The 14,394-nt window shown below is 33.5% G+C and overlaps 1 protein-coding gene across 1 annotated transcript in view; it reads left to right on the plus strand.

Annotated features, from left to right (window-relative positions):
* Positions 1-14,394, plus strand: part of TBC1D22A (TBC1 domain family member 22A) — a 139,411-nt gene that overhangs the window by 104,322 nt on the left and 20,695 nt on the right. Inside the window, exon 12 of the mRNA XM_064422124.1 lies at positions 3,414-3,509. Within this exon, the coding sequence (XP_064278194.1) occupies positions 3,414-3,509 (96 nt within the window). The remainder of the gene's footprint in view (positions 1-3,413; positions 3,510-14,394) is intronic.

A 14,394-nucleotide genomic window follows, 5' to 3' on the forward strand; every position in this document is an offset into this window, starting at 1 on the left:
AGAGTCACAGGACTTCAGGTTTCTGTTAAATATGTTAGCCTGGCATAAATAACATGTGAAATTTGGTGTGGACTGAATAAAGTGAAATAAAGTGATATTGTGTGTTTGGACCAATCCTAGCTTTACTGGTATAACTGTGGGCTTCAAGGTAGCTTCCTACAGTCAAGAACAAGAGGAAAATACAAGCTTAGTAGCAGTCAAGAATAGAAAAATAAAAAAAAAATATAAAAAAACCCCCAAAGGTTTGGAATTACAGGAAAAGGCAAGGCGAAAAAAAAATCATTATAAGCACTATGAGAGTTATATTCTTTCTGCAACTTACACGCTATTTCAAAATGAGAAAACTACAGGAGAGGATGCTTAAGAAGGCTGAGCAAAGCGGGTGGAACTGCTACATGAGGAACAGTAGAATAAGCAGAACAGTTCTTGTCTGCAAAAGAGAAGGAAATTTGAATGGATTGCAGAAAGTGAACAGGAAGTGATTCATACTCTTTCACTGCAAATATTTGAACTACTTTGAATGAAACTAGCAGGTTTAAACCAGACATGCTATGTGGCATGCACTCGTGTTTTGAAATTCTTTGTTCCAGGACTTGATGATTTACCAAAAAGCTTGCATTTGCAAAAAGATTTCGGAAGTTAAGACAAATCCATTAACTCCTATTAAATGGATGTATTCTGCAGCTTCTCTTAGGATATCTCTGAACATGAAACCTTTGAAACCTGGAGTATTCTAGGGAGGTACTTCTATATCTTGCAGTGCTATACTCAGTTATCTGCTCTTGGTCATTCCTGGTGAGAGGCTCGTTACTGTCATGGACCTCCCTGGTGTGCTCTTGCTGTGTTTCTTCTCAGACTGGAACTCGAGTCTGTTTTGACAGGGAATTGAGTCTGAGCCTAGGAAGTCAAGGCTTCTGGCCGATCAAAAATGCAAAAGTTGGAGGAGCGGCCAACATATTCCACTTTTCATGATGTTTGTGTTGGCTTCTTTGTCTTTTTCTGGCATAGATTGCTTGGATGTTTTGGCAAAAATTATTTAAATCTCTTTTCACCTAAACTATCTGCTCTTTGTAATGTGGTGGAAATAGAGTTGCGTAAGGTTGCTTTATTCATGTGTAATTATTGTGTGTTTGGAAGTCCTTGTGTCCGAGCTATTACTTGAGTGTGACATGTGGTTTAGTACCTAACCCTGACAAAATTTCATAGCTTTAATTATTCTGAGTACTTAAACAATAATCTTGTATTGTATATAAATACAAATATACAATAAAATTTGTATATAAATACAAATATAGCATGACAAATATAACACTCCCTAAATGTTGAAGTATCCAGGGTGGAAGGCTGCTTAGACTAATCATTGACAAGTCAATAATCAGTCTAGTCATACAACACAATTTGCATTCTTTTGGTGGTTATCTAATTCAAAAAGTTTGGGAAGTGCAGTCCAAAGGATGCCTTTTGTTTCAGCTGCAGAGGAGATCCAGCATTTGCAGGGTAATGAGATACTTGTGATGTTAACAGTCTAAATGATTTTTATTGATAATGACAGATGGTTCTTAGATAATGTGCTCAGAGTCGTCTGTAATATGTTCAGAATAAGTCTTCTGGAAGGTTGTACATCTGCCTTGAGATTTTTTTCTGAAATATTTAAATCAAGGTCATTGTTTATACTTGATTTTAAATAGCTTTTAGCTCGTAGTCTGCATTTCTGTACATTTAGAGATCAAACTGTTTGTAACTTCAAAAGCTGCAAATGGAAAAGTATAATAGGTATCAGGTGTTAGAAAAGGCAATTATGCATTACCTGTTTTACTCAATTTCTAAAACTGTCTAAAACTATCCATTGAAAATACTTTGTACCTAGATTTATCTCTGAAGCATGATGAATTTTTAAATCTGTAGGGGATATGCATTTTTCCTTTAATGAATTGCATTTTTAAGCCTATTTGGTTTCATTTAAAAGAGATTCATTTTGAAGAAACTTTCATTGGTGAATAAATCCAGAAAAAGCACAAGACAAAGTACAGGTTTTTATACATGTCCAGATAATTATTCTGCAGTTCCTTAAAAGTATTTCTAAAATTAGCTAATTCTTATTTTCAGTTCCAAGTACACTTTTAAACTTAAAAGCTTCCCTCCAAATAGTTGGCATTGTCTCTTTTCTGGAACCTTACTGATTTGGTGGACCAGATGGTCTGTAGTTTCTGTAGCTGTTTAACAAGGTGTTTCACAAACTTCTTGCAGCACACTCTGCTTTTTTATCAGTCAAGGACTGAGGAGAAGGAAAATTAATAGTAGGAGAATATTTTTCCTTTGTCACTTGTTATAGCTGGGAAGTTTATTTATTGCACGAATTTTAAATATAATGTTGTCCTAGGATAAATAGCAATAAAATAGGTGTTTTATCATGTTATTATTTGTGTAAGAAATTGTTTCAGTTCACTATATTTGAGCAGAACACTGTGTTTTTCTAAATAGTAAACTTCAGTTTTGAAATGACCAGCAAAGAATATGAAAAAAAACTTGCTGTATTTTTAAAGCACTATAATTAGATCTTGTAAATTATATAGATATCAGCATTTAAATACACCTCCATTGACCAGATTATGTAGTTTAATTTTATAATTATTATTTTCAAATTTTATTTTAATGAGATTTCACATAGCATTATTTCACAGTCATAACATTGATAATTTAATATCATAATTATTTTTTCAGTTCTTAGTGGTATAGAAAATAAAATCTGAGATTAATTTGATAATATGAGAAAACAGTGATGTCTTTTAAAGACCTCATCACAAAATTTTCTCAACTGTTATGTGAAATTATAAAATACTAATTTCTAGGAGGAGTTTTGTAAAGGAATGGTATCTACTGACTCGAACCAGAACAGAAAGCTGCAGATCTGAATACAAAACTGAGCTGAATATGTTTCATATTATGAGTGAGTTTTCTTCCTATAGTGAAAACATCTAATTCAGTTCAATATAATACAAGTATATATTTTTACAATACTTAATAATTTCCTATATCAAAAACTACTGCTAGTAGAAGAGTTGACTTAATAACAGAGCTGAAACATATGTTCACACCACAGTGTTGAGCTGGACAGTACAGTATTTCATACCAGATATAAGCTAATGGGTAACACCAGAAATGGAAAACGCATCAGTAAAGAATGAATTTAAATATGAGAAATGGAAGCTGCCTCACCTCTGTCCCTGTTACAGATAATAGCAATGAATAGGTTTGGCACAGATTAAATGCAAGCGTGTTTGTGATACAAAGAGAGACAGATGTGGCTGACATTTGTAGTTAGAAGTAAATGTCATAAAAATACACTTGGGACACATGGTGATCAAAAGTATTATTTGTGTATTGAAAGGATGATCTATTTTTGTTTTTTCTAGTCTGAACCAGAGGGTTTTTCTCACTTCCACTTGTACGTCTGCGCTGCCTTCCTTGTCAGGTGGAGGAAAGAGATCCTGGAGGAGAAAGATTTTCAAGTAAGTGAAGAGGATATTTTTCAAGCACAGGGTGGCATTTGTTAGATTTACCTTCCCAACTTTACTTTGGGGATGAATTTAAGACAAAATAGGAGCAGCAAGACTGACGATATCTTACTGTTAGTTAGAGTTGCTCCAAAACTGTTAGACCTGAAGTGATGGACTATAAGCAGTAGGAGATGTCTTTTCTTTGTCCACTCTGGAAAAAAATAATGCTGTTTTAACTGAGGCAGACTTTGAGAAGGTGATTTCTGGGGATGCTGTTACCTTGGTATTTCACAGAGATTTCTGAAAAGGTAAATTTTTAAAATCTTAAATGCATTGCTGAAGAATTTATTTGTAATTTCTCCTCTGTATAATATAACATTCTCTAACAAGGTCATGTTCATTCTTTCAAAAAAGCTAGGCAAACAGTCTTTTAAAATAACGAGCTTGTTTTTCATTAGGAAGTAAAAGGACTTCAGGCCCCTATGTTTCAAAACCCTACATTTTTTTCAGCAAAAAGCATATCAGGACATTGTTTGTAAGACGATTTGAATATGGTAGATAGGCAGATCATTTGCATACATCCATAGAAGTCCAATTATTTTTGTGAACTGGTGACAGTTCACTTTCATAGAAATATTTATATTGAATCTTACCCTATGATACACATTGAATGCCTAAAAGGCTTTAAAGTCTTGTTTGAAGACTGAATGTGAATAGCGTGTGCTGCAAAGCCCACACCATTGCCTACCCCGGGGAAATGGCCCATTACCAGCTTATTTTCTCTCCAGCTGACTGAACTCTGTGGCCCTCTACAAATGAACCATTGTGCAAATTTGTGTATCACTTCAATCTATTTTATCTTCATGAAAGGATTTATTCAGAGCTGTCATTGCCTGTCTTTGAAATGAATAAATCCCTAAGGGCACAACATAACAGCTTTAATTTCTACTACCTGCTAACACTGTCAGATTTTCTCAATTTATGGTACTTTGTCAAAATCATCTCTAATGTTGGTATCCATACCTCTCAATTACAATTGTTCACTGTTAATCCTCCCTATTAAATTTTTCATGTTGATTTCCTACACCAAAGAGCATAATTTCCTCTCTTTACCAAATCTATTACAACTATGTTTCAATAATACCATGGTATAGTACTATGAAGACTGGTTTTGTTCTCCTTACACACATTCAGATTTGTTTACTTATTTGTTTGTTAAGGTATTTCTGTATAGTTTAATTTCTTTATAAGCCATGTGAACTAGAATATAAAGTACAGAAATCAGGAATACACTGGAATGCATTTATCACACTGCTTTGGATTGCTTACAACATAGAAATGCAATTGGTAATTTTAAGGATCTGTAGATCCATGCTGGTTTTATCACTATCATATGTTATCACTAAAAGCCTTGGCCTTCTTTATTGTGTAACATGACCTTTTAAAATGGCTGAACTAAAGTGTTATCAATTCTCTAAATGATACTTCTGTCCCACAGGCAAGAATAATATCCATTATTCTTCCGCTTCGTTAATAATAGCTGTAGATCAGTGCCTAGTCTTCAAAGTAATAAGCACTTAAACTACATTGGAAAATTGGGGAGTTCAGTATATGCTGTTTGGAGTACTCTGATTGCGTTGAATTCACATCATTGAGAAGTCATAGCTATAGTACATTTTGTACAGAAGTTTTTTGTTCCATAAACTGTATCAAGAACCACATGCATTCAGTCATTTCTCTTGCACACAGCGTGTGCTGTATCTGTTTTTCTGCATCTGACAGAAGTTAGGGGAGTCTCTGCTAACTGTCAGTCAGAGGGCCTGGTTCTTTTCTACTAGCTGTGAAAACTCCTGCTCTTCTTTTACATGTCTGTTTGACCTCTTTCACTAGAAATACAGACCTCACAGGAATTTTAAGTTGGAATAATTTCCCAAGAACATCTGGCACTGTGCCAGAAGATACACTGAACAGATTTTGAATGAAAGACCAATTTTAAAGGAATTGGTTATGCAATACTTTTATTCGTACTGTTTGATGAAGTATATTATCAGTAATATTACAGACAGGATGATGATAGAAAATAGTCTTTGCTATTAAGATACTTGTTTTCATTCTTTTGAGTATGTCTGAAACCAAGCAATCAGTAAAAGCATGGTTTTTTATTCTTCCTGATATGAACAGATTAATTGACTTAGATACCAAATGTTCATCCCTCAATATTCCTTATTACAGACACACAATGTGTGTGACTGTAGTTTTGGGGACTTCTTTTGTGTATTGTCAGGTAGCAGAAAAATAAATTTTGAAATGAAAGAAGTTAGGCTGGACTCATCCTATAGAGTGATACAACCTGAAAATTGCTTGGTATTTGGTTTATATCTGTAAAATTAAATATTAAGATATTAAGGGAAGTAAATTTTGATAAGGGAATGGTGGAAGAAATAAATGTTTCAACTCAGGCCTACAAATGTTCAAATGTTCTTGTTATGTATATATTGTAGATATACATGTATGTAACTAAACAGGTGTATATATATATATAGACTTGGAACATAGGCATATAAAACTGTGTTGATTTTTTTTCATTGTAAGATGATAATCAAGTCATGATAATAGTTATTCTCTTTTGAATCATTTGAACAAGTTATTACTCTCACTGACATTTATTTGATTTAGTGGAAAATATCAGATGGTTTTATTTTCCTAGGAGTTTAAAGCTGCTTACAGTTTGTCCTGCTTATTCAGTAATCTTTCTAGTAAGCCTAGAATCCCACTTTGAAATTTGCTATTTAATGCAATGAGCTGTGTGATGCAATGCTATGTAATGGGGACAAAAATTGTTACATTCAGCAATTTTCAAATTCCCCAGAGTAACTTTTTGATACCAGTGAAATTAAGCTGACATGTTTTCTGGGAGATGTTTTAAATATTTCATGCCCATGTATAATAGAAAGATTAATATTATGGAAAAGAGTGAGGGTTCTTTTATTTTTCATTACAGCTTGTTATTCTCTCTTGGTTCTCACTTCTGGAGAGTCCTCTTTATCTAGATAGGGTGCCCCACAAACTTAGGCACAGAGAGGAAGTTTGGATGTCTCTGTTACTCTCTTCATAGTTCTGATTAGCAGATTATACTTCACATGTGGCACAGCAAAGAACACAATGGCTAAGCAGTAAATGGCAAAAATTTTAATCCTGCCTTAGATTTTTCCCTTGTAACCAGTCTGGTGTTTTATAGACTCAGACAGGTCATTCTTGGTTTCTGACATTCTGTTTATGATACGAATATTCTGTGTTAATTCACTGGTTCCATACTAGTGTCAGACAAAAAAAAAAAGGCAGTAAACTTAATATAAATAAAAATATGTTTTAAATGTGATACACTATGCCTTTTGAATACAAAATGTGCAATTCATTTAGCTTAAGTATCTAAGCTTAAGTAATTAAATGTACAAGTAATGAAAACCTTTCTACTCATCAGCATGTCTCAGACTTTGGCTTGCTGTTACTCATTTTCCTAACTACAGCCATAAATCCAAAATTCTCCTGAATTTTTGAGAGGTGTGGATAGGTGATGCTGTTAAGTGATAAAATATTAATGTATGATTTTGAGCATATATGGAATTAAAATATTAATAGAAAATAGGGCTACTGAGTTGGAAAGTACAAGATATCTGAAAGATTTTTACAGAAATTAGACTTCAGGGACTAGATTCAACTGTTGAAGTAAATATAAGCTAATGGTAATTACAATTTAGTTAGTAATAGTTGAATTCATACTGGCATATCTGTTAGATTTGTACTTTAAGGAGGTTATCGTTTTGTTGACATAGCTGAGCTACAAAAATATATTCAGTATGTTGTAGTAAGGAATCTCTCTTGCAGATCTTTTCTTATTCATGATTTTAAGATACAGGCTTTTCTGTCATTCTAAAAGACATTTTCACCCATGCTGTCACCAACTCACATCTTTATTACTGCATTGTCCTTTTCTTTGTCATTGACAAATGCATTTTTGCTCCAATTATATTCACCCAGACTGCAAAGAAGCTGTAAAAGTAATTTTTCAGTCCATCATTTTTTTCTTGCTTTCTTGCTCTGCATCTCCCTTAGCTCCCTCTTTTTTAGAGCACCAGGGAAAACTTAGACACTTTCTCTTTTGAGGCCTTTAATGGACTAGTACTGACGCCTTACATGGCATCTGAGATTCAGCAGTGAGATGCTGACTGCAGTCTATCAGCCCGTGATGACAGCTTCATCACCCACCTGCACTCACCAGAAAGCAGCAGTGCTATCTCCCACTTTGCCACCTTACTTAAATGGAGCACCTAATGCAGATATTCAGCTACTTTGCTCTAAGCCATGCTAAGTTTTTTGCTATGCCCAGAATAGATTTGACAGGTTGCCTTGAGTCTGTTAGTAGCACTTAGAGTCACATTGATGAGTTTTGTGTTGCTTCTTTTTACTTTTCTGTGAATTTATAGTCTCTTGCTTTACACTTGAGCCATAAAATCTTCAGGATAGTGACTGTGCTTTATTCTTATTTATATAATATCTTAAATAATAATTATTTAATTATTATTTTGTATATAGGAAGCAAGTTTTATTGACTTGTTTGCCAAAATGAATGCACACACAATTGTATATCTTATTAGAATTAGATAAATGCTGAATAACAAGATGCTTAGAAACAAATTCATGTCTGCTGCCTGTATAAGTAATGGGCTTTATTTAAAAAGTTTTATATTAATATCTTCCCTAGAAATTATCTACTGTAGAAACATGTCAGATATCAGAAATGTATTTTCATACTATCTTTTTACTCTCAACCACAGTAATATAGATTTTGTTAGTCTTTTGTGATCTTTACATAGTTTATGATGTAAATGTTTAAATTTTACTTTTTCTGCCTGAAACTATAGGAGTTCTTACTTTATATCATATGAGGTGTAGCTAATAAATCTATTTTAATTTAGCTTCCTGGTATGTACTGTGCTAAAAAATTAATTTCCATTGCTCCTGCAGTAAAAATAAATGTTTTTCAATTAAAGAAAAACAATATGTTTCAGAAAGGATTAGTTTTTTGAACAGAGGAATGTTTGCCCTCCTTCCCTCTAAGCTCTATGATTAGATGAATTTGTGCCCTCATTCTTCTGTGTATGGAAGCTAACAGGGTCTTTTCTGTGGATGTTCCAAAACTTGTAAAGAATTAAAAACTGTGATCATGGAAATCTTTCTAACTGTAAAGAGCCTGACTAGTAACACTGCTGTGATTTTATTCCCTGCTGAGAGCACTTTTGGAAGATGTTCAATATATTGTAATGTGTTTTGAGAAACTGGAAGCTCTGCTGTTTTAGACTTCGAAAGTCATAGCTGGCAACCTAACGTGAGATCACTTCTTAATCTCGGAGTACTGGTAGCAGACAGCTGGGATTCAACACTCTTGAATCATTTATGTTCAGAAGAGCCAATTTGCAATAATAACACTGCTGACTTCATTTTTGCACGCAGAGCTTAATGAACAGAGAATGATGTGAGTGGTAATAGTTTAACTGCTCCGTTATCAACCCTACTCAACTTTGTCAAAAGCTTCTGCATATTTTGATTGTCGTGAATATCTTGACTTGGTCTCCATGTGTGAGTGTATTGTAAATGAAACAGAACAGTGCAAAGATGTTTTAACACTCAGTCTTAGATGTACAGGTTTTGTCCCACAGAAATTATTATTGCAAAATTTTAATATTGAACTGAAATGTAACAGACTGTAGGTCATTCTTCCTTTAATACTGGTACTTGTCTAGTACTAGGAGGAAAACTTGCCCTCTGTCTGGAAAGCTACTGGAAGATTCTGACTGGAAGATTCTATAGTTTATATAGTACAATAAAACTGGCTTAAGTAGCATGAAAAAGGAAATAAAAATTGTAATGCTACCCTTACTTATCTTTTGCTCTATGGCTTTCCATTTCCTTTTGATTATACTGTAGGCCTATTTTTCCTAAGTTATACATTGTTTTCCCCCAGCGTTTGGCTTCAAGTGTGTAAAGTGGAGAATGAAAATAGTTAAAAAACAAACAACCAAACAAACCACAGTAATATAGATTTCATCAGTCTTTTGTGATCTTTACATAGTTTATGATGTAAATGTTTAAATTTTACTTTTTCTGCCTGAAACTATAGGAGTTCTTACTTCATATCATATGAGGTGTAGCTTTGAAACACTTTTGAAACATATCTTATATAGCTAGGAATGTGTGTATTTTCACTCATAAATTCACCTCTTTTTCTTTGTTTTGCTTGAATTTCTGGGTCAAGAGCCTATAGGAATAATATATTACTCAATCCTGGCATTGTAAAAATAATACTTAATATACTGCCAGTAATACAGGTAAATTATGTAATATCTGATTTTGAAATCTGCCTGTTTCTGATGCCCTCCTTCTCTCTAGCTCTGCCCCAGAAGTCCTCCTTCCTCCTCAAGATATTTGGTACAGCGGCACATAGTAAAATTACAAGCTATAGTACAATCATTTTGAATTACAAGTAACTTAAATATATGTATTTGCTACTGAAACTCAGAAGTTATTCTGTGATATGATCTAGTCTAATATTATCAGATAAATCACAGCAGTCAGTAAGCCCTGCTCTCCAAAGCACTCGAGGAAGAACAGTAGTCCTTGAAAGTAGTCCTTGAACACCTAATCACTGCAGCCATGACTTATCTTGAAAATCTATCCAGTTTGGTTTTTTTTTCCCACTGCAATAGGTTGGTCAAAACAGGAAGAAATTTTCAAAATTCCTGTTCTAGTTCCACAGGGCCAGCATACTGTATCTGTAGAAATATTATTTGGGATGCAGCATGAGAAGTGGAAAACTGAAACCTTGCAGATAAGAAACAGGACAAGGATCTTCGGCTTTTGATATTGATATAAGTAGAATAATATTTTAATTGTTTTTAAAGATCCTAATATTTTATAAATATTTCTAACTGTAATATTTGTTACAGAGTGTTGAGATTTAGTTACTTAATTTTTACCCTCAGCTGTTTTAAGTGTAATTCCAAGGCATGTGGCTTTTACACTTCAGGAGTTTAACAAATCTGAAAATCGAGGTACTGGGAGATAGTAAAATGTGCCTTCTTCCTTATCACACCAGTTGAGAGCATCTAAAAGGGAATGAGGTACTTCACTGTAAAACCTGCAGTGGCTCTTTCTAGAGGAAATGTGTAAGATGTAAAAAGAGTACAGAGAATTGTTGGAGATATATTTTGACTCATTGCACTCAAGTGTCAGTTTGTAATACTTTCACATTTGCTTACTATTTAAAAAAAAAATTCCAAAAGGGATATAGTAATTTACAGTCCTGAATAGTCTGTGTTTTCTTCTGTGTAAATATTCACGCCATTTGAAAAATTGTATTTCATCAGGTTTTTTTCTACAGTTGGGTTCAAATTAAGTTGTTATTTGAATAGTTTGTTTTTCTGATGGTCAGGGGATGTGTTGTAATTTTAGATGATGCATCAAATTAAAAAGTTCAGATGTAAGCACTGAAAGTGCAGATTTGTGTTTGGATTTCATGTGTGACATACTGCAATTTGTTAACTTCTAATCCTTCTTTCATACAGAGCAAAATCTTTAACAACAGATGTAGTGTATTTGACAGCTGAGTTCATGATACCATATGTTAGTATGACAGAGTTCTTACTCTAGTGTTTGTCTGTGTTCTTCAAAAAAACCCTAAGCAACTATACAAAGTGAGCAGTTATTTCTATTTTCTAAATCAATTATTTGTGATATTAGCTAATACCTTCCTTATTTTTCAAATATTATTTTTTAAGTAACAGAGATGTTAACCAGCTGCATAGTTCAATACAAATATTATATGAAGATATGATTCATGTTTCAGAGACCAGTTAGATTGAAAATGTGTTTCATTATGTACTTTGGCTTAAGGTTTAGTGAAATAAAGTGAATCCTCTAACTCAGATCTAAATTAGAAATAAAGGCACTTTTAAATTACATTTGTAGTCAGTGGAAAGACATGTATGAATTAGTCACTTCTGGTCTCATCCTATCCTGTACAAATATTTATGTCACTGTATTATTTATGAAGGAATATGGCATTGACAGAAATTGGAATCAATCTGTTAAATCCTGCATTTAATGGTCTCAATATTAAATACTCTCTGAAGATTTGCTTGAGGATGTGAATGTCTCTTTGCAAGCCCAAATGCTGTTTCCTGTACTGATTTTTACCAGAGATGTTGCCAGTAAAGAAGAGGGATGGAAGCTCTGAAGCAACCAGGAAGGGATACAGTAGAGACTGCTCAATAGAGGGAAAGACATATTGAACATAATTCCTCTAAAACTTGTTGTTACATGGAGAAAAGCTGGAGGACATAGTGTTTATAAAATTCATATTGCTTGGAAGATCCCTTTACATTTTGCATATTGTCATGGAAAAGGTGTCTGTTTTGTTAGCAGGCATGCCTTCTTCAGACAGAGTTACCTGACTGTTCAGAGACCCCTGAGCCCCTTTGTGTGCACCCCTATTCTTATTATTTGAATTTAAGGAATTTAGTGTTACGGATTTGAATATGATTTGGGCTTTTTTTTGTGGGAAATGCATTCTTGTGATCATAATAGGAAAATAACTCTTTTTTAGTAATGGATCTTACTTTTTACTGTCACTGAGTGGGCTCTAGAATTAATTTTTATTTTACTTTATAGTTATTCTCTCAAATCATACTATGTGTTCAGTATATTCTTGCCAATAATTGATTTAATGTGTTTTATTGATTTGGTTTAAACCTTTCCATTACTACTCATTTTGCATAGTGACTAATTAGAAGACCAATCTGAAAAAAGGGTATTACCAACATATCACTTGGTCCCTGACTATCTGCCAGTCTCTTCAGCATCAGAGTTTCTTGAAGAAGGAAATGCAAAGGATTAAAACAAATAGAAGACATGGAGATTTTCCTGGATGTAGAACTTCAGAGATCATTGCAGTAACAATGGCATAGTAATAATTTCTGTCTCGAACTCTGGGTACCATAATAGCTCTGGAATCTCAGCTCTTTAATCTTGTTGAGCTGAATACATAGTGTCTTCAAAGTTTTGCAGTTTACCAAAATCTGTATTTCATTTTGCTCCCTGAAAATTGCATATTTTGAATGTGATTAGATTAATCCCATTAACCTTATAATGTAATTGGTCAGCTTTTTCTGTTTTCCCCAAGAATTAATTCTCAATTTTTAATGGAAATTGCTTAGTGAAGTTTGTGCTAGATTAAGTGCTTTTTTCTTTATTGTTTTTGTTAATGCTGTTTTTAATTGCAGGAAAATGTTAATATGGCTTTATGTCCCTTATGTGATTGTTTTTCTTGAAGGTTGTCCTTGCAGAATTAACTGCCACCTAATAAATAGGCCCAGATGTAGCAACAAGAATGAATAGCAAATGCAGCTTTTAGAGTGAATGAGACTGGCCTGGACAGAATGTAGCATAATCATTGCCATTTTAAAGCAGGTTTCTTTATGAACAGAAAGTGTTACAGTGTTCAGAAAGTGCTTCAGTGTTACAGAAGCCAGTGTTTGGATTCAGATATTCTGATGGGGTCATAAAGCATTCATGCATAAGATATTTAATGAGGGATAACAACTTTTTCCTGAGCTGAAAAGCAGTACTTGGAGTTTCACACTTGCTTGCCTGCATTAAAATACATGAAGAAAATAAATATCAGGTGAAATTAATTCTAATGATTAAGAACCATTACAAGTTTCAGATATAGTCAGGCAGAACCATATTTCAATGATTACAGAACTATACAGCCATGTTTTTTTCAAATGAAAGATTTAGCTGTTAATTACATGAGAACAGCTTATTTACATTGAGACTTTAACATGAGTTTTTATTTTTCTTTGATCCAAAGAGTTCTTCTTTAGCTGTGTGTGTTCTTTCTGTCTTCAGGAATACTGTAGTTTGGATTTTCTGCTGTGGATTTTACTGTGCAAGTACTTGAACACTAGTTGGACGTTGCAGGATCAGAAAATTATTTCACAGTTTATAATGTGGATTGTATATTTTATTATTGGTTGGTTTTTTTTTTTTTTTTTTTTTTTTTTTTTTTTTTTTTAAACAGACCTGTAATGTAGTCTTACAGTTGGTGGCACCCATATGTTTTTTATGTTTCTTCACATTATCAGAGTATTGCACAGGGTGAGGATAGGTTTTTTAGGAAAAAACAAACAACCAAAAAACCCAAACAAACTGCCCAAAACTCTAGTACCATTTTTTTCTGTGATGCAGGGGAACCACAGTTTTGTTATTTTCACCCACAGAAGGTAGAGGTTGAAAAGCTGTAGCAAATCTGTACTGTTCAGAAGGACACTTATCATTAATTCTTCTAATGTGCAAAGAGCTCAATGAATTCAAATTTATGAAAATGTAATAGTATCCTAGAATTCATAAATCTGTAGGTTAAAATTAAGTTGGTAGGAAACTTTTTTCTCCTCCAACTCTTTAAAAGGCTATTACATATGAAGAGGGAAAATACCTGTTTAGGGTCAGAGGACTCTTAACAGTTTCTGACAGATCTGGCCTTTTTTCAGTAAGTTTAGATAACTTTTTCTGAATCTTTATGGCTTTGGCACAATTTTCTAATAATTTTTAGGTTAAGCAGTTGTGATTACATCTGAAGATCACATTGTGCATGCTATAATTGAAACAGGATTCTATTTTACTTATTCGAGAAAAAAGAATATGGTTACAAGTATTCACACAGATTGAATGGGTGATGAATATTGCTAGGCTAATAACCCTTTGGGAAGGATGCAAGAATACAGATTGATTTTTGTTCTCTTATCTCTTTTCTTGATAACCCTCTAGGTCTTTGGATGGC

The sequence above is a fragment of the Passer domesticus genome, chromosome 5, assembly GCF_036417665.1.
Source record: "Passer domesticus isolate bPasDom1 chromosome 5, bPasDom1.hap1, whole genome shotgun sequence".
Lineage (NCBI taxonomy): Eukaryota > Metazoa > Chordata > Aves > Passeriformes > Passeridae > Passer > Passer domesticus.